Source organism: Perognathus longimembris, chromosome 17, assembly GCF_023159225.1.
Source record: "Perognathus longimembris pacificus isolate PPM17 chromosome 17, ASM2315922v1, whole genome shotgun sequence".
NCBI classification, from domain to species: Eukaryota; Metazoa; Chordata; class Mammalia; order Rodentia; family Heteromyidae; genus Perognathus; species Perognathus longimembris.
The window spans coordinates 51,861,202-51,883,458 of NC_063177.1; the positions used below are offsets into that span (position 1 = coordinate 51,861,202).

At 58.3% G+C, this 22,257-nt stretch overlaps 1 protein-coding gene across 1 annotated transcript; it reads right to left on the minus strand.

The window, feature by feature from the left end:
• Nucleotides 1–372: 372 nt before the first annotated feature.
• On the minus strand, nt 373–21,967 carry Hid1 (HID1 domain containing). The gene is made up of 19 exons (XM_048366524.1): nt 21,778–21,967; nt 14,724–14,873; nt 14,296–14,466; nt 13,735–13,848; nt 11,681–11,787; nt 11,417–11,533; nt 7,091–7,313; nt 6,906–6,962; nt 5,904–6,044; nt 5,675–5,765; nt 5,407–5,558; nt 5,229–5,307; nt 4,126–4,290; nt 2,893–3,120; nt 2,346–2,452; nt 1,907–1,987; nt 1,579–1,670; nt 1,294–1,452; nt 373–556 (listed from the first exon to the last, which is right to left on the minus strand). The coding sequence occupies exons 1-19, from the start codon at nt 21,841–21,843 to the stop codon at nt 493–495; spliced, it is 2,364 nt and encodes a 787-aa protein (XP_048222481.1). The 5' UTR covers nt 21,844–21,967; the 3' UTR covers nt 373–492.
• Between the last annotated feature and the right edge of the window lie 290 nt (nt 21,968–22,257).

Sequence of the window (22,257 nt, forward strand, 5' to 3'; positions counted from 1 at the left end):
GCACAGGGCAGGGACTGGCAGCAAACCACCCCCTCCCCAGCCTCCACCGGCCAGGCTGGACCTACTGACCCCCACCCCCGTGCCCACCGCCAGCCCCTCCAGCACAGCCGGTCCCCGGCCCTGGCCTCCTCACCCGGCAGACCCACATTCCCTTTCCTGAGGCCCCGGCCGGGGATAGTGCACCACCGGCTCCCCGCCAGGGAACCTCGAGGGACCCCATTAGGGTCCCACAGTGACCCGGTGGACTCTGGGGAGTGGGCAGCCCAGGAGTGGCTGGGCACCAAGGAGCTGGCACAGAAAGGGGAGCCAGCGTGGGGTCTGGTGAGCCTAGAACCCTGGGAGCCCAGCCTGGGCCCCCTCATCCTCAGCCACAAGGAAGCCGTGGCTTGGCCCAGACTCTGCTGTCGGTCATTAAAGCTCAGGATGGTGAGGCAAGGAGCATCGGGGACCCGGCTGGGCTCCCCGAGACCGGCCCGCCGTGGCTATCCGTCCTCACACCCGCTGGATCTCGAAGAGTTTCACGTCAGTATCGTACCAGATGGGCGGGTCCACGTTCCTGCAGCGGGAGATGGCCATGAGCGCCACGCCGCCCCGCCCGTGGAGAGGAGAGGGGCCGCCTGGTGGAAAAGGCCCCGGGGAGCCATGGGCTCCGGAGGCCGAGACCTGAGCATGGCCGGTCCAAGCCAGCCTGGACAGGAAAGTCTGCAGGGTTCTTATCTCTAATTCACCACCACATCGCCCACTGCGCCGTGGCTCAAGTGGCAGAGCACAAGTCTCGAGCAAAAAAACCGGAGGGCGAATGTGAGGCCATGAGTATAAACCCTGGTACTGGTATGGAAAGAAGCGGGGAGGGAGGGAGAGAGAAAGGAAGGAAGAAAGGAAGGAAGGAAGGGAGGGAGGGAGGGAGGAAGGAGGGAGGGAGGGACAGAGAGAGGAAGGAAGGAGGGAGGGAGGGTTGAAGGAAGGAGGGAGGGAGGGAGGGAAGAAGGAAGGAAAGAAGGGAAGAAGGAAAGAAGGGAGGGAGGGAGGGAAGGAAAGAGGGAGGGAGGGTGGGAAGGAAGGGAGGAGAAAAAAGGAAACAAAGCAAGCAAGCTAGCAAAACCCAAGCAACCACCCCATCCCAACCCCTTACCCTGGACTGTGGGTGACCCCCTCAGCCAAGGCCACCCGGATGGATTCTGTGGGCATTGACCCCACCGTGGAGGGGGGAGCCCCTCCCCCTGCTGGGCAGGCCCGGGGCGACCCCAGACCTATGGAGATGGGAGCCCGCCGCCCCTGGTGGGGCACACCCACCTCAGGTAGATGACGCCCCACATGTAGGTGCGGAACCACGTGGCGGTGCCCGCGTTGGCCTGGTACTTGCGGATGAGGATGGGGTGGGGCACGGGCAGCAGGCCCACCAGGGTGCCGTGCTGGAGGAACCTCAGGATCTCCGACTCATCCGTCAGACCCCTAGGAGGAAGGGGGGTTCCCACAGCATGCTCCTGTGGATGAGGGATACCCACACACCCCCCAGGCCTGGGCTGGGCCCTCCCTGGGTGGGAGGGGGAGGGGGCGGGGGGGGAGGCTCAGACACACTTGTCGATGCAGATCTTCTCCACCTGGGGAACCAGCACCTGCAGCAGCCGCATGATGGTCTGCAGAGGAAGCTTCGACTTCCAGGACACCACCTGCAGGACGGGCCAGGGCGTGGACGCTCGACCTTGACCTGCTGTGGCTCAAGGTCAAGCAGAAAGCGTGCCAAGCGGGAGCTGGAGCCCTTGAAGAAGGCCACCCCGCGGGGGCTGTCCCCAAGCCTCGCTCCCAGGCCCGGGGCCTTCACCAGCCCCCGCACCTCAGTGCCCCCCTGACTGAACCCCAACCCCAGCCCCTGCCCCTCGACTGTCCCCGCGAGAGGCTCCCTCACCCAGTCTGGGGTTGGGTTCCACTGCCCGCTAGCCGATGAGCTGGACAGCCGCCGCTGTTCTCGCCAAGCCTGGCTGGGCTCCTGGTCCCCGGGAAGGAAGCGAGTGGGTTACAGGATGGGGTCAGAGGGCAATGAGGCCATTGCACTGGTTTGGGGGTGGGGGTGGGGGGCTAGGCCCTGCCCTGCACCTTTGCCCTGGGCCCCAAGCCCAGCCAGGCCCAGCCTCAGCCCAGTGACAGGTTTAGGGCCCGGGGAAGGCCGGGTAAAGGCCAGCCTCCGATAAGGCCGAGGGCTCTCCTGGCCGGTAAACAAGGCGCCAACGCCTGTGCTCAGGCCCCCCCTTCCCCCCCCCCCAAGAACACAGGGTTCAGCCCCCACCAGGCCGGCCAGGGAGAAGGTGCCGCCTGGCCACGCCCGCCGCCTCATCCAGGGCTCTCACCCCCTTGGCCGGGCTGCCCTCGGGCGAGCTCTGCTGCTGCTCGGGCTCCAGGGACCTCAGGGTGCCGTCTTCCGACACCTGGGACTTCTCGGTCAGCTTGTCGATGCCTGGGCAGGACACGAGGGCGCGAGAGGGCGCGGCCCTGCAGACCTGGCACCAGGAGGGCTCCCTCCCGCCCGCTGCCCACCACGGAGGCGCGGGAGCTGATTTCCCATCGGGCCCCACTCCTGTGCCCACCCCTCCCAGAGAGGGGGCGCCCCTCCCATCCCCAGGCCCAGCCCACCCACTTCCTCCACCACCACCCCCCCCCCCGTGTGTGTGTGTGCGCACACGTGGACTTGAACTCAGGGCCTGAGCACCGTCCCAGAGCGAGCCCCGGCTCCCCCCTCTGTGTCGGGGGTTCACTGGAGAGGCACAGCCTTTCCTGCCCAGGCGGGGAGGCCAGCCTCCATCCTCACCCCCTCCGTGCCCCCAGAGACCATGCCCGAGGCCCCTCCCCGCGCCGGGGGGGCCGCCCCCCCACCCCCTTCCCCGGCCATCGGCAGACCTGGGGTGGCAGCCAGGCTGGTCTTCAGGGTGCCGGGCTCCGCGGGGGCGGCGGGGCGGGAGCCCTCCATGGAGGCGCCCTCCTGGGAGCCGGTGCGGGACAGGGGCTCGGGGGCCCGCCGGCGCCGCTGCAGCGCCTTGTGGATGGCGGGCGGGTCGGCGGGCAGGTTGGCCAGCTGGTGGAAGACGCTGCGTTTGCGGATGATGGCGTAGACCAGGTTGGAGTTGCCTGTGGGGAGCGAGCGTTGCCCAGGTCTTGGGGGGGGGGGAGGGTTGTGCGGTGTGGGCCTCGCCTCTCCCCCGCCTACAACCCAGCCCTTCTGGTGGCTTTGGGGAGCACCTGGCAGGAGGCGGGGCAGGGCCGCGGGGGGCGGTTACACTGTGGGAAAATGGCTTCCAGACCATGCTCCCAACCAGACAGCGCTATCCATACCAAGCCCGGTACTAAGTACTTGGACTCCCTGAGCCAGGGAGGAGCCGGGAGGAAGAAGTGTATGCCCATCCTCCAAGACCCCCAGGGAAAGGGGCAAATGCCTCCTGCGGCCTTCGGAGCCCTGTCCAGGTCTGCACTCCTGTGTCACACTACCCTTCCCTGCTTTCAGTTCCATCTCCTACCCCAGGGCCTTGGCTTATGCCATCCACGCCCTTATAATACAGTTCCACTCCATCCTACCTGGTGCAAGTTTTACTTGTTTTAGAATTAATCCCGAATGTTTTCTGTGGGTGATTTTACCGAAGCTTCTCCATGCCCCCTGACACAGGGACTTCTTAGCGCTATTGTTGGGGACCGTCTTTTGAGTGAGAATACCAGGGTTCCGTGAGGGTAAGTCATACGCCCACAGCCATGAATGGAGCAAGGGGCGGGTCCTGGTCACACAGGGTGGCCTGGCAGCCGGGATTGGGGGTGGGGGGAGGGGGGCTGCAGGGACAAGCTTCAGGATCTGAACCACCGTGAGCTTCCCTGCCATGGAATTTCAGGTGAATTCTTTGAGAGTCGGGAGGCGGAGGGGTTTTGTTTAGAACCTCTCTGAGCAACTCCATGCCCCACGGGCCCAGAAACTCATCTATGCTACTATATTGCACACACACACACACACCCCGCACCCAGGTATACTGCAGGTGCTCAATACACGCACACTGCCAGAATGAGCCTAGAGGCAGATGTGCCCTCCGGAGGCCAGTTCCCGAGCGGAGGTGGCCCTCTTGCCCTGCCCCGGCCAGCCAGACGCCTCACCATCAAACTGGTACTGGATGATGTTGTTGAAGACCTCCAGCAGGAAGAAGACCAGGTGGTGGTTCTGGGCCGCCGAGAAGAGGAACCAGGGGGTGGAGAAGGCCTCAAGCAGGTGCAGCAGCTTGTTTGCGGTCACCATGGACAGGCTCTTGAGGTAGGGCGACACTGCAAGAGAGAGAGAGAGAAACGGACTAGTGTCGGACACCACCGGCTCACGCCCGTCATCCCAGCTACTCGGGAGGCTGAGGTCCGAGGATCACAGTTCACCGTCAACCAGGGCAGGAAAATCCATGAGACTCTCATCCCCAATCGATCAGCCAAAAGCCAGCAGTCGAGCTGTGCCTCAGGGGTGGAATGCCAGCCTTAAGCAAAAACAAATCCTAGAGGACAGCTACCACGCCATGAGTTCAAGACCCAGTAATAGCACCAAAAAAAAAAAATCGAACGTTTTCACATCATTTGTATTCTTTGCTGTATTTTTTTTTATATAGTAGAAAATTTTAGCAGGACACCTGTGGTTTACACTGTTTTTCTTTTTCTTTCTTTTTAGTCTTTGTGCCAGTCCTGGGGCTTGCACATGGGCCTTGGGCACTGTCCCTGAGCTTTTTCTGCTCAAGGCTAGCGCCCTACCTCTTAAGCCACAGCGCCACTTGGGTCTTTGTATGGTGATAAGAGTCTCACACTGGGCTGGGAACGTGGCTTAGTGGTAGAGGGCTTGCCTAGCATGCATGAAGCCCTGGGTTCGATTCTTCCGCACCACATACAACAGAAAAGGCTGGAAGTGGCTCTGTGGCTCAAGAGGCAGAGTGCTAGCCTTGAGCTAAAAAGGAAGCCAGGGACAGTGCTCAGGCCCCAAGTTCAAACCCCAGGACTGGCAAAAAAAAAAAAAAAAAAGAGTCTCACACTTTCCTGCTTGGGCTGGCTTTGAACCACAATCCTCAGGTCTCAGCCTCCTGAGTGGCTAGGATGACACAGGCCTGAGCCACCAGCTCCCAGCTACACTGTTTCTATGGGCTGCGGCAGAGGAGCCGGGCGCCTGGCTGGCTTGTGCCCTGGCACCACCTGGTGGTCATCACGGGGAATGCAGGCTCCGGGCCCCCTACCATTGACCACGATGGTGAGCAGGCAGTCGAAGAGAGGCTGCAGCCGCTGGTGGCCGCTGGTGATGATCTTGTGGAACACCTGTGCGAGGAGGGAGACGGGTGGCCGTGGGGTTCGCAGCCGCCCCCCCCCACAAGCCGCATCCCCGGGGGGGGGGGGCTGGCTGGGCATGCCCCTCACCACAATGAGCAGGTCCGCGTGAGTGCCGGTGAAGACGGGGATGTCCAGGGGCACGCGCACGGAGTAGGGCTTGTTCAGCCGCACGCCGAAGTTCCGCTCCCCGCTCAGGAGCAGCAGGATGAAGACCCCGATGTGCATCAGGCCCACCCGAGCTGCGAGACACGCGCGGCCATGGCAGGGGGGGGCGGGGGGAGGGGAGGGGAGTCAGCACCCCGGGGGCCAAGACAAACTGGCTGGCCCCCACAGCTTGTGCCCAGCGTGCTCTTACACTGATCTGCCCGGGCGTCGTTGAGGAAGTAGAGGATGGGGACCAGGATGTCCAGAACGTCGCTGCTCTTCAGGACAAAGAAGAGGAATTTCTGGGAGCAAGGAAACGGGGGGGGGGGGGGCTGGGTCAGCGGGATGGTGGGACCCCACCTGCCCCTGGGCTCTTCCAGACGGTTCTGAAGGCAGCAGCCCTTCCCGTGGGGCTCTGTGCCCGGCCCGGCGCCGCCCACCTTGTTGAAGTCACACAGCTTCCAGAAGAGGACCAGCAGCTCCTGGTGGAACTGGATCTTCTTGGTGGAGTTGGGCAGGTAGGTCTGGAGCAGGGGGTTGGACAGGAGCCGCGCGATGCCCTTGAGGACGAACTGGAAGTCCTGAGAGGCGGCGGGGGGCGGGGGGGGTGGGGGAGAAGGGCGCCGTGGGGTGTGAGCTCCACCCGGCTCTCCTCCGCCCTGCCTCACAAACACCTCGCTTCCCCAGAGCCCCTCCAGAGCTTGATGGACCCAGACAGACTCCATGGAGAGCTGGGGGTGGGGGGGCACGGCAAGGCCCCTGCTCTGGGGGGACCCCATGTGGAGCCCCAGGGACAGACCCCTGGCTCCCCTGCATCTCTCATTCACACACACCACCCTCTGCCTGGCCCCCACACTGCTTGCCATCGCTCATCACCCCTGAGGGCTCACGGGGCTGCCCCTTCCCCGAGCCTAGACTGCAAGCTAGACTACAGGCTGCACCATCCGCACACAAGGGGCTCCGAGACACACAAACCCAGCCTGGACTCCAGGTCCACCATCACCTTCCCCCCTGCTGAGCGTGGCCATCCAGACACCTTGTTTTCTGCCAAGCTTCTCGGTTTCTCCATATCTTTTCTTATTCTTTTACCTCCACCCCCGCCCCCCATGGGGCTTGAACTCGGGGCCTAGGCATAGGCTCTCCCTGAGCTTTGTCACTCAAGGCTGTCACTCTCCCACTTCAGCCACAGCTCTACTTCTGGCTTTGCTAATCAAACCAAGATCCTCAGATCGCCGCCTCCTGAGTAGCTCAGATTGCAGGCGTGCACTACGGGCCCCTGGCTTGCTTTCTGCATCTCGATACCCTTGGCATCCTCCCATTCCCATTTCGCTTGGGGCAGAGGCCGTGGTCCTTCGTGCAAGGGTCAGCACCCCCCCTCCACCGACCCCCACAAAGCCATCACCGTGGAGGGGCAGTAAAGACCCAACGCGGTGTGGACTCACCTCCTCACGGTGGATGCGGGACAGGTAGTTCACGAACAGGTTCTCGGGCCCTGGAGGCTGCCAGTGGTAGGAGCCAGGGTGAGCAGGTACCACACCAGGCCTGGCCCCGGCCCGGGTGGCCGCGGAGGAGGCTCCTCCCCAGGGCATCCGCTGACCGGGGGGCCCCTCCCCCCTCCCGTCCTTACATCAGTATCGTCCATGGCGGTGCCCGTGGTCGTGCCGTCCACGGTGGGGCTGGCACTGGTGGCGCCGTCGTGGTCCAGGGTGACGATGAGCACCTGGGCGGCCTCCTCCACCAGGGGCTCCCGGTAGTCGGAGAAGAGCAGGTGGTTGTAGGGGATCCCATAGCCCACGGGGTCGTAGGCACACACGGTGTTGAGGAGGGAGGTGAAGAGAGGCAGCGCGTGTCTGCGGGGAGAGGACCGGGCTGCAGGGCGGCCCCCGGAGACCCAGCGTGGCCAGGCGGGAGGGACGGGCCAGCCCCCTCCTCATTCCGCCAGCGCCAGAGTCGGGCTCGGGGCTGGGAGCGGGGGAGAGGCACAAGCCCGCCCCCTCGCTGAGCACGCAAGACGCTTCTTGTCCATCTGCATGTCTAGCTCCGACCTGGGCCACTCTGGACAAGAACATGGCAGCCAGTTGCAGGGGTGGGGGGTGTCCTTGTAGACCCCAGGGAGAAGGCGGCCTCAAGACCGGCTCTGTCACCCGGTTCCCATGCCACGCAGTGATTTCCATCAGATCGGTAAGATGTCAGGGTTCAAGCTCCTCGTCTTACAGATGAGGAAACGGAGACCCAGAGGGGTGACACCAAGGGGCAGAGGTTGGCCGTGTGCTGATAAGAATTGAGAAAGACAACTCTAGACAGCCTTTGACTACCCCGGGAGGGTGGGGACGGGGCCCCCGGGCTCCATTTTCTGGGGGAAGAAAAGGCTGAGAGGAGGCCAGCCAAAGGCCAACCGCCAGGCGCGGGCTCTCCACGCGCCGTGTCCCGCTGCGTGGCCATGTGATGACCCCGGAGCCCACGAGGGCCGCCCACGAGGGCCGGGCTCCCTCCCCACCCCCTGTCCACAGAGGGCCGCAGCCACACGCACCGACTGCTGAGAACACGGCCAGTCCGAGTTCCATGCCGGACTGTGAAATGGGACAATGGGAAAGACGGTGTGAACCATGGCCCTTGTGTTAGATCTCCATCCCATTACATGCTCTTCTCTTTCGCCTTTATTTCTTTTTGTGGGTCGTTGGGTTTCAACTCCAGGCCTGGGTGCTGTCTGTCCCTGGCCTCTTTGGCTCAAGGTTAGCACTCCATCACTTTAAGCCAGTTTTCTGGTGGTTAACTACAGATGAGTCTCACAGACTTTCCTGCCCAGGCTGGCCTTGAACCGCAAACCTCAGATCTCAGCTTCCTGAGTAGCTAGCCACCAGCACTCAGCAACTGCTCATCTTGTAAATTAAATGTTTGGATTAAATGAAAAACAGCATTCAAATTAAGTCTGTTTCTTTCTAAATCTGAAAAACACATGTATGATTCATATTGTGTGTGTATGCGCGTGCACACACGCACACACACCAATTCTGAGGCTTGAACTCAGGGCCTGGGTACTGTCCCTAAGATTTTTTGCTCAAGGCTAGCACTCTACCACTTGTGCCACAGCTCCACTTCTGGCTTTTTCTGTTTATGCGGTGCTGAGGAATCGAACCCAGAGCTTCATGCATGCTAGGTAAGCACTCTACCACTAAGCCACATTCCTAGCCCCTACATGATGGCTTGTTTTGTTTTGCTCAGTAGTAAGGCTTGAACTCTGGGTCTGGGCGCTGTCCCTGAGCTCTTTAGCTCAAGGCTAGTGCTTTGCCACTTTGAGCCACAGTGCCACTTCCTGTCCCTGAGTTTTTGTGTTCAAGGTTGGTACTCTACCACTTAAGCCACAGTTCCACTTCTGGCTTTTTTAGTTTATTGGAGATAAGAATCTCAGAGAGGGGCTGGGGATATGGCCTAGTGGCAAGAGTGCTTGCCTCATGTACATGAAGCCCTGGGTTCAATTCCCCAGCACCACATATACAGAAAACAGCCACAAGTGGCGCTGTGGCTCAAATGGCAGTGTGCTAGCCTTGAGCAAAAGAAGCCAGGGACAGTGCTCAGGCCCTGAGTTCAAGGCCCAGGACTAGCAAAAAAAAAAAAAGGGCTGGGAATATGGCCTAGTGGTAAAAGTGCTTGTCTCATATACATGAAGCCCTGGGTTCAATTCCTCAGTACCACATATATAGAAAAAGCCAGAGGTGGCGCTGTGGCTCAAGTGGCAGAATGCTAGCCTTGAGCAAAAAGAAGCCAGGGACAGTGCTCAGGCCCTGAGTGCAAGCCCCATTACTGGCAAAAAAAAAAAAATCTCAGAGAATGGCCAGGAGGCACAGGAAGAAGTGCTCAACATCACTAGCCATAAAAAATACAAATCAAAACAACATTGAGATTCCACCTCACCCCTGGCCATTATGAAGAAAACTAATATCAACCAATGCTGGTGGGGATGTGGCCAAAAGGGAACCCTTCTACACTGTTTGTGGGAGTGTAAACTTGTTCAACCACTCTGAAAAGCAGTATGGAGGTTCCTCAAAAGGCTAAACATAGAGCTCCCCTATGACCCAGCAACCCCACTTTTGGGAATTTACCCAAAGGATCATTAGCAAGACCACACTAAAGCTACCTGCACAACCATGTTCATCGCAGCACAATTTACCATAGCTAAAATATGGAACCAACCCAGATGCCGTTCAGTAGATGAATGGATCAAGAAATTGTGGTACATATACACAATGGAATTCTATGCTTCTATCAGAAAGAATGGCATTGCCTCAAAGCCTTGGGGGAAAAAAAACAAACTAAGTCAAGTGAGCCAGACCCAAAGAAACATAGACTCTATGGTTTACCTCATTGGTAATAATTACTATATGTCTAGGATAGTCCTAGCAGATGATCACAATAGCTCAATAGCTATGTACATATGATTGTTGCGCTTTAAATGCCGGGCTTCACTCTACCCCTCGCGTCGCCACCGTTTTGGGCGCTCACGCTGCCGCTCCGTTCTCGGTGGCCCCCAGAAATGGGGGGAAAAGCAGGCACCGGTGTGGGGGGCAAGTGCTCCAGACGCCCGGCGAGTCTATGCTCGCCATGTCTCAACCCTGTCGGGGATACGATCTGTCGGGGACGCGATCTGTCGCGGCGGGACGCGAGGGGTAGAGCGAAGCCCGGCATTTAAAGCGCAACAATTGGTGCCCAACGTGGGGCTCAAACCCACGACCCTGAGATTAAGAGTCTCATGCTACTCTCAGCGCCACCCACAGCTGCCGCGTTAAGCGCTCTCGCTACCCAGGCAGCCCAAGGAAAACACGAGCGTGTGGAGTCTCGGAAATCGTCTCTGGGACGGTTCTGATTTATTCAAATGAGAAGCTACAAAGATTACCCTAAAGGCGGGCACAGGGAAGGGACAACAGATTGGCCACGAGAGCTGTCCATCAAATGATGTCAGGGGACCTCCCTTGTGGGCGGAGGCCCAGCCCCCCAAGGATGGGCCCCTGGGGTACCCCTCCGCCATTGCACACATGCTCGCCCCAGGAACAGGGGCTTCTCTTCCTGTTAAAGGCAGGAAGGACAGGCCAAGGCCAGCTGTGGCCTCTTAAAGGCACAGCTGACCCCAACATATGATCACATAAGATGATGCTAAGCAAAATGAACTCCAAGTTATAGAAATAAGTGGCTTATCATTGTTCTTGTTATTTTCAACATACTATGTGAAATTATGGCTTTTTATTTTGTTTTTCTTCCTTATGGTTTTACCCCTGTTGCCACTGTTAACTGATTTTGGTACCTTGGGTCATATGTGTGTGTGTGTGTGTGTGTGTGTGTGTTTGTCTGAATCAGGGAAGGGAAGAGGAACATCAAGTTGGTGAGGCAAATGGTAAAAGGTTAACTAGTGCAACAGCAATACTTACAAGAAAATATACTGTAAACCAGCTGTACAACTGGGGGGCGGGGAGGGAACTAGGGAGGCAGGAAGGTGGGAGAAAAACGAGGGAGGAGGTAACAAGTTTGACAAGAAATGTATTCACTGCCTTACATATGAAACTGTAACCCCTCTGTACATCACCTTGACAATAAAAATTTAAATTAAAAAAAAAAAGAAGAAGAATCTCACAGATTTCCCCACCTGGGCTGGCTTGGAACTGCAATTCTCAGATCTCAGCCTCCTGAATCGCGAGGATTACAGAGGGCAAGCCACCAGAGCCTGGCTCACATTGTATTTCTTCAAATGAAGGATCTGGGACAAGCATTCCACAGGGTCCCCCAGCACTGGCCGCCTCCCCCCCCCCCCCCCCCCAGGAGGCCCCACTGGACCGCAACCACAGCGCCTGGTGCAGATGGTTACATTTACAATCACCACCACCAGGGGGCGGCCCGTCCCCTCACAGAGGGGCTGGCGCAGGAAGAGAGAGAATGATGGAAAGGCCGGCCAGCTGCCCCTCACCTGTTCTCTGTGGAACAGAAGAACTGAACCCATGGGTTGGTGCTGCCACTTTCTGGGGCCGGCGGCAGGTACATGGCCTCGGAGAAGCAGGTCAGCAGCAGTTTCAGCAGCTCCATGCTGGAGGAGGGGAGACGGGAGGAGGAGGGGAACTTAGGACCTGGTCTAAGGAGCCCACTGCCCATTCTGCCCAGCATCCTTGCCCAGGTCCTCGGGGAGGGCCTCCCGGGAAGAGCGTGTACAGGAGAGCAGCCTGGCCGGGCTCACCGGTTCATGTCATGGATGTAGTTAGGCTGAGGGGAGTGGGCAAAGCCCACGCCGGCCTCCCAGATGTATTCACAGCTGTCCAGGGAGTGGACATCCTCCGCTGAATCCTGGAGACAGGGTGAGGAAGAGATCGGGTAGGAGCTCACGGGGAAACCACAGCACCAACCAGGCACCCGCAGAGGCTCGTGCCTGCGATGCTAACGACCCAGGCAGGTTCGGATGGGGAGGATCACGGTTCAAGAACTGACCGGGCAGAAAAGTTTGGAAGACCCCCTGGGTCTCGCCTGGGCCTCGCCTGACAGGAAGCAAGGCCCATAGTTGGAAAAAGAAAACACAAAACAACAGCACAATGTATGAAAGTAGAACAATGAAACCCATTGAAGTTGCTTTGAGAAGGGGGAAGGGTGCAGCTGATACATTGTGTGCACGTGTGGAACCCCCTTGGGCAGCTAATATAGGCTGGAAAATATAGGCTAATTGTTAACGCATAGCATAAGAGGGACTGGAGATGAGGTTCAGTCACCTGTCTACCAAGTACGAGGTCTTAAGTTCAAACCCTGTGCTGCCTAAAGGTTACCAATAGCTAAGCGCTGGAAGCTCGCGCTTGTAATCCTAGCTACTCAGGAGGCTGAGATCTGAGGATCCAGGTTCAAAGCCAGCCCAGGCAGGAAAGTCCATGAGACTCTTACCGCCAATGAACCCCCAGAATACCAGAAGAAGTAGAGCTGTGGCTTAAAGCGGTAGAGTGCTAGCCTTGAGCGAGAGCGTGAGGATAGCGCCCAGGCCTTAAGTTCAAGGCCCATGACCAACAACAAAAAGAAAGTTAATAATAATAATAATTAATCATCATGTCTCCAGTAATCCCATGTTCTCCTAAAGACAAACTTGCAAATACCCAGGACTTCATGCATGCCCAGGAAGAAATGAATGTTCTTTTTTTTTTTTTTGGCCAGTCCTGGGCCTTGGACTCAGGGCCTGAGCACTGTCCCTGGCTTCTTTGTGCTCAAGGCTAGCACTCTGCCACCTGAGCCACAGCGCCACTTCTGGCCATTTTCTGTATATGTGGTGCTGGGGAATCAAACCCAGGGCTTCAAGTATACGAGGCAAGTGCTTCTGCCACTAGGCCATCTCCCCATCCCCAGAAATGAATGTTCTTAGATCTTTTTCCCCCCGCCTTTGGGGCAGGGGTATAAGTGCACTGCCTCTTGTTCTCACTCGGTTTGCTCACGGATGGTTGGCACTCTACCACTTGAGCCATGCCTCCACTTCCAGGTTTATGCTATGTTCGTTGGAGATACAAGTATCATGGACTTTCCTGCCCTGACTGGTTTTGAACCTCAGATCTTACCCTCGTGAGTAGATTGGATTATAAGCATGAGCCGCTAGTTCCCAGTTTTAGAGGAAAGCTCATTTTTCTTCAGTTCACATGGATTCTTTCTAAAAAGTACTTAAATTAGCATCCATCAGTTATGCTAGGGGTCTTCGTCTTAACATGTCCATTGATGTATATGATACACAATGCTCAGTCATCTCTCTCATCATTCTCCCTCCTCCCATTTCTTGTTTTTTGCTGGTGCCAAGATTTGAACTCAGAGCCTCTCATCTGCTTGGCTTGCTTGCTCCGCGGGTGCTATCCCGCCTGAGCCACGCCTCCACCCCTCACTCTTTTACTCAGTCCAGTCTGAGGCAGGGAAACAAGGCTGGAGGGACAGAAAAATGGGTGTTGTGGTGGTGTAGGGGGGATGGGAGCCAGAGAACATTCCAGATGAAGTTCATGAGTGAGTGAGAGAGGCCCAGGCTCCCCTCAGCCCACCCACCTCAGGCAGGCCCCGACAATGGGCGACTGTCCGGAGCCTGGTGGAGGCAGCGGGCCGGGCTGGGCAGGCACCCCCCCCCGCTGTGCCCCCCACCACCGCAGCCCGGGATGTGAATGCCAGGCTGCCCCCAAACACCCTGGGCCCTGGCTGATGACAGCCAGCCCGGCGGGGAGGCTTGGGCAGGCGTGGCCCGCACTGCCCGGAGTCCATCCCGCCCCAGGGGCTGGGGGGTCTCACCACAGTGCTTCTCCGGTGGCTTGGGACGGTAAAGTCTGGACAGAAGAGCAGATCGGCGATGGCCAGGAGCAGGGACTCGGCCAGGGGCCTCGCGTTCTCATCCTCCTCTTCCCCCTGCTGAGCACGCCCTCTCAGTGGTGGCTGGGCGGGGAGAGGTGGCCCCAGGGCTTGGTGGGCATGACGGGAACTGGGCCCCCGGCGGTGGGCAGAGGGGTGATCGAGACCAAGCTGGCCTCTGCCTGCCCCAAACCTCACAAGGCAGAGGATGGACAGAGCAAGGCAAGGGACTGGGGAGTCAGGAAGCCTCCCCCACTGATTGCGGGTGCTGGACAGTGTCCCCCAACCTCAAGGGCCTCAGCTGTGTTGGGAATCACAAGGCCTCGCCCCTCGGGCTCCCTCCAGGCTGTGAAAGCAGGGAACCCCCCACCCCGCCATAGGAAGGAAACCAACAGCCCACGGAAGTGGTGGGTGCTGACCCCTCTCCCTGTGGTACCCCCAGATGTCAGAAGCGATGGCCACCCTGAGAGGCTCCTCCCACCCTCCGTGGCCGGGCCCACAGACCCCTCCTCGCCCTGCCCCGGGCACTGTAGACCAGAAGAAGCCCCTCCAATCGGGATCCTCAAAGATGTAAGGCAGCACGCGCGTGAGCAGCCGGCTGCAGTTCAGGACGACCTGCTTCTCCTTGTCCGAGTGGCAGCCGCTGTCGGCCCCCTGCACCAGCTTCTCCACGGCCTGTGGGGACGGCCGCAGAGGGGTGAGCGCAGCTGGGGGGGTGGGTGGGCCTGGGCGGAGTCCTTGCTGAAGTGACAGCTGCTACCATCACTGCCAGGACCACGGGGCGGGGGAGGGGCTGAGGGAGGCCCAGGACACCCAGGACCTGGGAGAGGGGGGATATCCTGGGTGCGCCCCCCATCTTCCCCACCCCCCCACCTAGGGGGGTAGCTGCCCTAGGCGGTAGCTGTGACAGCAGGAGGGCGGGCAGCCCGCACCTTGTAGCACAGGGTGGCCAGGTTGGAGGGCGACTCCTCCCGCACCGCCCGGATCTCCGCCGCGGGCACCAAGGCAAAGACATCCTGCACGGACGTGGCCGTGTCGGCCCAGAACTGGTCCCAGAAGGTGTCGTCGGTGGCTTCCACAGGCTGGGGAAGGGGTGTCCAGAATCACACCTCCCCGTTACCAACAGAGATCCCCGCCCCACCCCACCCCACCCCCAGGAAGGCCTCAGCTTCCTCCCCGCCATCCCCACAGGGGCGAGGGGCACCCTGCCAGCTCCCAGAGCTCTGCCGGCATAGCCAGGCTGGGCACGCAGCGTGGAGGACCTGGCACGGGGCAGCGGCCGATGCCCAGCCCAGTCTCTCGAGGACTGTGTGCCCCTGGCTGAGCGCCTCAAGCTCCGCCCACTGGCCCACCTGGACACGCCCCTTCCCAAGGCCACGCCCTCTCTCATGGGAAGATGACTGAAGGACACCTGCCCCAGCTCTGAGCTGCCCACCCACCCACCATCCAAGACCAGCCAGGCCCACACTCTCCTCTGGTGGCCCTCGCCCCCAGAGCCCCTGCCTCCCAAGTCTATCCTTCAGCCCAAGCTGCCCCCCACACACACACACACCGCCCACCAAGGGTCACTGTTCCCACACGCAGAAGTTCCCTGCTGGACCCAGACTGGACCTCAGTTCAATAATCAGCCAAGATTAGACTTAAGCCTCTCTCTCTCTCTCTCTCTCTCTCTCTCACACACACACACACACACACACACACACACACACACACACACACACACACACCAGTATTTTCTATCCCCAGACATGACCCTGCCACCTCTTTTCCTTTCCTCTACCCTGGCTGTCCTGTGTTCCCAGCATGCCGTGCTCCCAGCATGCTCTGCTCAATCCCCAAGGATCCCACGGCGCCCGCTCACGCCTTACAAACACACGGGAGCCACTGCACTGGCGGTTCACTTCCGTCATCCTAGCTACTCAGGAGGCTGAGATCCGAGGATGGTGGTTCAAAGCCAGCCCGGGCGGCAAAGTCCATCAGGCTCGGATCTCCAATTAGCCACCAAAAAGCCAGAAGAAGAGCTCAACTGATAGTGTGCCAGCCTTGAGCAAAAAAAAAAAAAAAGCTCAGAGACAGTGCCCAACTCAGACACTGAGTTCAAGCCCCAGGAACGGCACGAGATAAATACATAAAATATTTTATGTATACAAAATAAAATAAGCACATAGGCTGTTTGAATCCTACGGTCAGTCATACAGGTAACCAAAGCTGGTTTGGATGATAAATCTGACACAGAAATCTTGCCTGCGGAGACAGAGCTGGGATGTAGAGGGAAGTTTATCGCGGATACAGTGAAAAGTTGGAATTAACTTACACAGGCACGAATCAGAGACTGCTTAAAAAGATAAAGCACGTGCCAACAAAAGAAGACTACGCAGCCCTCAAAATTATAGTCTCAGGGCTGGGGATATGGCCTAGTGGCAAGAGAGCTTGCCTCGTATACATGAAGCCCTGGGTTCGATTCCCCAGCACCACATATATAGAAAATGACCAGAAGTGGTGCTGTGACTCAAGTGGTAGAGTGCTAGCCTTGAGCAAAAAGAAGCCAGGGACAGTGCTCAGGCCCTGAGCTCAAAGCCCAGGACTGGCCAAAAAAAAAAATTATAGGGGCTGGGGATATAGCCTAGTGGCAAGAGTGCCTGCCTCGGATACACAAGGCCCTAGGTTCGATTCCCCAGCACCACATATACAGAAAACGGCCAGAAGCGGCACTGTGGCTCAAGTGGCAGAGTGCTAGCCTTGAGCGGGAAGAAGCCAGGGACAGTGCTCAGGCCCTGAGTCCAAGGCCCAGGACTGGCCAAAAAAAAATTATAGTCTCAAAGAATATTAACGAACAGGAAAAAGCTCATGGTACAATGTTATATTAAAAATAACAATAATGGTAAAAGACAAGATGCAGAGCTACCATACAGTCACGTGGCAGTGACACCTGTAATCCTCGCTGACATCCGAGGAGGTTTAAAACCAGCCTGGATAGGAAAGTCTGTGAGGCACAATAATTGGCACAAATTGGCACAAATAATAATAGTGATAATAATAATTCTGTTCTCTGAAGCCTGGCCTGCTGGCGCCTGCTCCTGCCTGGACCGCCCAGCCCCCTCCCCCCCTCCGTACCAGGTGCACCTGCCTCCAAGCCCAAGGGTCTGGAAGCCCCCCAGCCCCGCAGCCGAGCCCTGCAACAGGTGCCCCGCCAGTGTGCAATCCAGCTGACGCTGACACCAGGCCTGCAGACCCCCTCAGCCCGGTCCCCGGACACAGCTGAGGGCCGGGGTGACCTGCCTTATACCCCCAGCCCCCACGGCACCCCGCGCCCCACTCCCGCGCCGGCGCGCCGCAGCCCTCAGGTCAGGTCCGTGAGTGTGGCTCAGGTCCAGAACTGGTAGAGCAAGTTAGCTGGGGGTAGAGGAACAAAGGCCAAAGGAGGGGCTGTGGAGATGGGGTTCAGTGGCCTTCAGTCCTCGGCCCGTGCAGGACCATGACACCCCCAGATCCTAGGGGCCTAGGAACAGAGCAGGGCACTGAAGGGCGCCCCAAGAGAAACCAAGGCGCTGCTCTCCCACAGGAGTGGGGCCCCTGGGAAATCTACCTCTTAGGCAGCCACCAGTCCTTAAAGGGGCAGAAGCCCAGCTGAGCACCAAATGGACATTTCCTCATTGACCTCACCCATTGGGAAAGTATCATCTGGGGACTGGATTCAAATTGAGGACAGGGGGTCCTAAAAAAGGGTCGTAAGAGGCTTCAGAGCAGCCTGAAGTGGAAACAGAAGAAAGATTCCCTGACACCACCCTCACCCTCTACCTGAAGCTGGCCATCAGAGGTTCACATCCACAATCCTAGCTACTCAGGAGATCTGGGGAACATCGTTCAAAGCCAGGCATGGCTTTGACTCTCAGCACCAATTAACCAGCAAAATCCTGGGCTGGAGGCATGGCTCAAGTGGTAGAGCAGCCTGTGGGTGAAAAAGTTGAGTGAGAGGACAGGCCCTTCACTCAAGGTGCAGTACCAGTATATGGGGGGTGGGGGGCGCCCTCAGGGATAGGTCTCTTCCTTCACTCAGTTTGTGCCTTCTTTCCTGATCCCACTGTGGCTTACACACTTGTACTGGTGACCAGGCTAGGCTGAAGGCGCTAGCCAGGGTTATTAGAGTCCTTAGGTTTCTGAGGAGAGGAAGATTGTTTGGCCCCCACTTCAGTGAGCATGGCTGGGATCCATGAAGCCAAAGGAAGTTTCTCTAAGTTGCCTAGTGAGGTCATTTTTGTTTTTGTTTTTCTTGTTCCAGTCCTGGGGCTTGAACTCAGGGCCTGGGCACTGTCCCTGGCTTCTTTTTTTCTCAAGGCTAGCACTCTGCCACTTGAGCCACAGCGCCACTTGCAGCGTTTTTCTGTTTATGCGGTGCTGGGGAATCGAACCCAGGGCTTCATGCATGCTAGGCAAGCGCTCTACCACTAAGCCACACTCCCAGCCCCTAGTTTTTGTTTTTTGAGACAGGGTCTGCAATGTAGCCCAAGCTGGCTTTGAACCTTTGTTCTTTCTGCTTCAGCCTCCCAAGGGCTGGGATTGTCACCCTACCCAGCAAGCTAGATTCTTTCTTTTTAGTTTTCTTCTTTTATTGGGGGGGGGGGGGGAAGTGTTGGTCCTTCAGCTTGAACTCAAGATCTTTCTTTTTTGGGGGGGTGTTGGTCCTTCAACTTGAACTCAGGACCTGGGTGCTGTTCCTGAGCTTTTTTGTGTTCAAGGCTCTACCACTGAGCCACAGCTCCACTTCGGCTTTTGGTGGTTTATTGGAGAATACAGTCTCATGGACTTTTCCTGCCTGGGCTGGCTTCAAACTGTGATCCTCAGATCTCTGCCTCCTGCGTAGCTAGGATTGCAGGTGTGAACCACCGGTGCCTGGCAAACTAGTTTCTTTCAAAGGACCTTTTTTTTTTTTTTTTTTTTTGGCCAGTCCTGGGCCTTGGACTCAGGGCCTGAGCACTGTCCCTGGCTTCTTTTTGCTCAAGGCTAGCACTCTGCCACTTGAGCCACAGCACCGCTTCTGGCCGTTTTCTGTATATGTGGTGCTGGGGAATCGAACCCAGGGCCTCGTGTATCCGAGGCAGGCACTCTTGCCACTAGGCTATATCCCCAGCCCAAACCTTTTTTTTTTTTGTCAGTAATAAAGTTTGAACTCAGGGCCTTGTGCTAGCTTGGCTGCCCCTCGACCACTTAAGCCACGTCTCCAGTCCAGCATTTTTTCTTTTCTTTTTTTTTTTTTTTGGCAGTCCTGGGCCTTGGACTCAGGGCCTGAGCACTGTCCCTGGCTTCCTTTTGCTCAAGGCTAGCACTCTGCCACTTGAACCACAGCGCCCCTTCTGGCCATTTTCTGTATATGTGGTGCTGGGGAATCGAACCCAGGGCCTCATGTATAGGAGGCGAGCACTCCTGCCACTAGGCCATATCCCCAGCCCTCCAGTCCAGCATTTTGCTGGTTATTTTGAGGATGGAGTTTTACAGACTTTTCCGTACAGGCTGGCTCCAAATGGATCATCTGTATCTCAGCTTCCCGAGTAGCCAGGACTATGGGCCTAAGCACCAGTGTCTGCCTGCTTGTAGCCCCTTTGTACAACTATTTGATAATAACAATAGTTATTATTGTATATTATAATAGCTATTATTGTTATAAATGGAACTTTTTATGAAACAAAGCAGAAACCATATGGCTGATGCCATTATTTAGTTCTAATATGTGAGTTTTTATATTTCTACCCACCCACCCCCCAAAAAAGAATATTCTACTCAGTTCCTTGGACTGCTAAAGGGACAAAGACGGAGCTACCCTGCTTGGAAATAAGGTATTCTTTTATGTGTCAGTCCTGGGACTTGAACTCAGGACCTGGACACTGCCCCTCAGCTTTTTTGCTCAAGGTTAGCACTCTCCCACTTGAATGGGAAGCTCTAGTTCTAGCTTTTTTGGTGGTTAATTGGATAGAAAGAGTCTCACAGATTGTCCTGCACAGTCTGGCTTTGAACCATGATCCTCAGGTCTCAGCCTCTTGAGTGGCTAGGATTACAGGCATAGCTTTTGATGTGGAGGGGTGGCAGGGGCAGGACCAGCAGACCTCCAGGTAACCCCCTTCTGCCCATGCTCACACCCACGCACATACACGAGCTTACACTCTTGCCAGGTCCCACTTGGCCTTCAGCAGAAACACTCCACACCGGCAGGATGTGGGAGAGGGTCTCAGATCAGGGAGTGAATGCCCTTTTCCCATTCACTCTGGCAAAAGGTCAAGAAACACACAGCTAAAGCTGGTAGCCCTCGGGCCAGGGTAAGGCCGGGCCTAAGCTGGCTGGGTGGATAGGAAAAGAAAACAGGATGCAGGGCAGGAAGGCAAGGAAGGCTGATTGGCAGCGGCTCAGGCACAGGCTACAGGAAAGGGTCTGCTGGTCTGTCCAAAGCACAGCCCTTGGGAGTCTGGGGTCAGAGGTCATGCAGTGACTGCCTGGTGGGAATTCCTCGGGGATACTGAGTGGGCCAATCTGGGATGACCATCTGGGACCTGGTTCTTGTACCCAGTGTGCCCAAGGCTTCAGCTCTGAGGTCTCTTCCTCCAGGCCCCTCCCACCCACAGGACTCCTCTGGGGAAGGAAGCCCAGCCTGGCTCTCCAGCCTACTCTGGTTCCTAATCTAAGTCACTCACTGTTCTCAACTGGGAAACAGAGCAGGACCTCTTCCTCCTCCCTCTGTCTCCACCTCTCCCCCATTAAGAGGAGAACCCACATACCACCTTCTCTGCCACCTACAAACCTAGTCCCCTATGCCCAAGTTCCAGAACTAACCGAGACCCAGGGGCAAGCACAGGGAAGCAGGTCTGGTTTCTATCAATTGTGTGCCTCCGAGCTGAGGCTGAACTTTCCACAGGCCTTGGTCGGTTTGACAAGCACCTGACCCTTCCAGGGTGAGAATAAGAATGGGAGAGCAGAGGTCTGCCCTCGAGGGCTGCAAGGCCCTCAATCAAGAGCGAGAGGCCCCCCCCAAAGCTGTAGAATGGGGGACAGGGGTGTCCCCCGGGTGGTAACAGATCCAGAGCCCCTTGAAAATAAGGGGTCTTGTGGAGTTGTGGTTGGACAGCTCCCCTAACCAGCATGGCCTGGCTCAAGGTTTAAGCAGGAAATCAGCCTTGCTGGGGTCAAGTCTACCTATATGTTGGGGGTCACCGTGCTACTTGAGGATCTGGTGAGAGACTAGCCTGGAAGAGGCTGACAGGGACCTCCAGCTCCCACACCAGCAGGCCAAAGGACAACCGAGAGTCGCTCCTCATCCTTATCCCAGAGAACGGAGGGCACTGGCAAACCCAATCATCCCCCTCCCAGGCCCGGAGGGACCGCTCCCAGCCGGCCCCCCGGGCTCTGCAGGCCTGGAGACAGATTCCCCTGCCAGGCTGCCGCTCTGCCCGCCACTCTGCGGGCTTCCCGGTAGACCTGGGCCTTCGCTGGCCCGCAAGCGACGGACGACCGGGGCCCGGCAAAGCTGCAGCCGCCGCCGCCGCCGCACCAGCTGCTTCCCCGACCCGAGCAGGCGCCGGCCCGGCTTTGTTTGCCTTGAGTCAGCCCCGGCTGTGCGTCCGGGACCGTGGGCACCGAGGGGCAGGGAGGAGATGGAGGGGGAGGATGGGCGGTGGGCGGAGGGTGAGGCTGGGGGGCGGGACCGGGGGCGGACGGCAGGGTCGCCGGCTGGGGAGAAGGCACACGTCAGCCTAAGGTGGGGGCGGAGGTGCTCGCAGGAGAGGAGGAGGGGGTGGGCGGCCAGGGCCAGGGGATGGAGCCCCGGGGTACCGGAGGAGGGGTCCCGCCTCCGCACCCACCTCCGCGCCACCCCCCGCCCCTCACCCGGACCGACTCGACCCCGCGCCCCATCTTCTGGGCAAACCAAGTTCGCAGCCCCAGGCCCTGCCCAGCCCCCAGCCCGGCAGGTGGATGGGGAGGAGGGGCAGGGACAGGGCGCACCTGCGTCTTGGTGGTGAGCTGGATCACTGCCTTCCGGAAGTTCAGCTTGGAGTCTGCGGACCCCATGTCTCTGGAGCCCCCCACTGCGGACCGGTTCCGGCTCCCAGTCTAGCCCGGGCTCCCGGCTCCGGCTCCGGCTCCAGCTCCGGCTCCGGCTCCGCGGCCCCCGCTGCTCTGGCAGGAGCGGAGCGAGCCCCGCCCACCGCTCAGCGTCGGCTCCGCCCCTTGTGACCACGCCCACTCGCCACGCCTTCGCATAGCCCGCCCGTGGCCACGCCCCTTGTGGCCACACCCACCTCGCCACGCCCCCGTGCACCTGCCGCTGGGGCCGCCTGGGATGTGGAATTCACTCTTAGAACGCAGCTCTGACCCCACTCCGTCTCTCTCCGCTGTCTCTCAACCTCCCAGACCCGAAACTCCCAACATCCTGCCCCGCTACCTGCATCCTTCATCCCGGTCGTATGCATGGGCCCGCGGCTT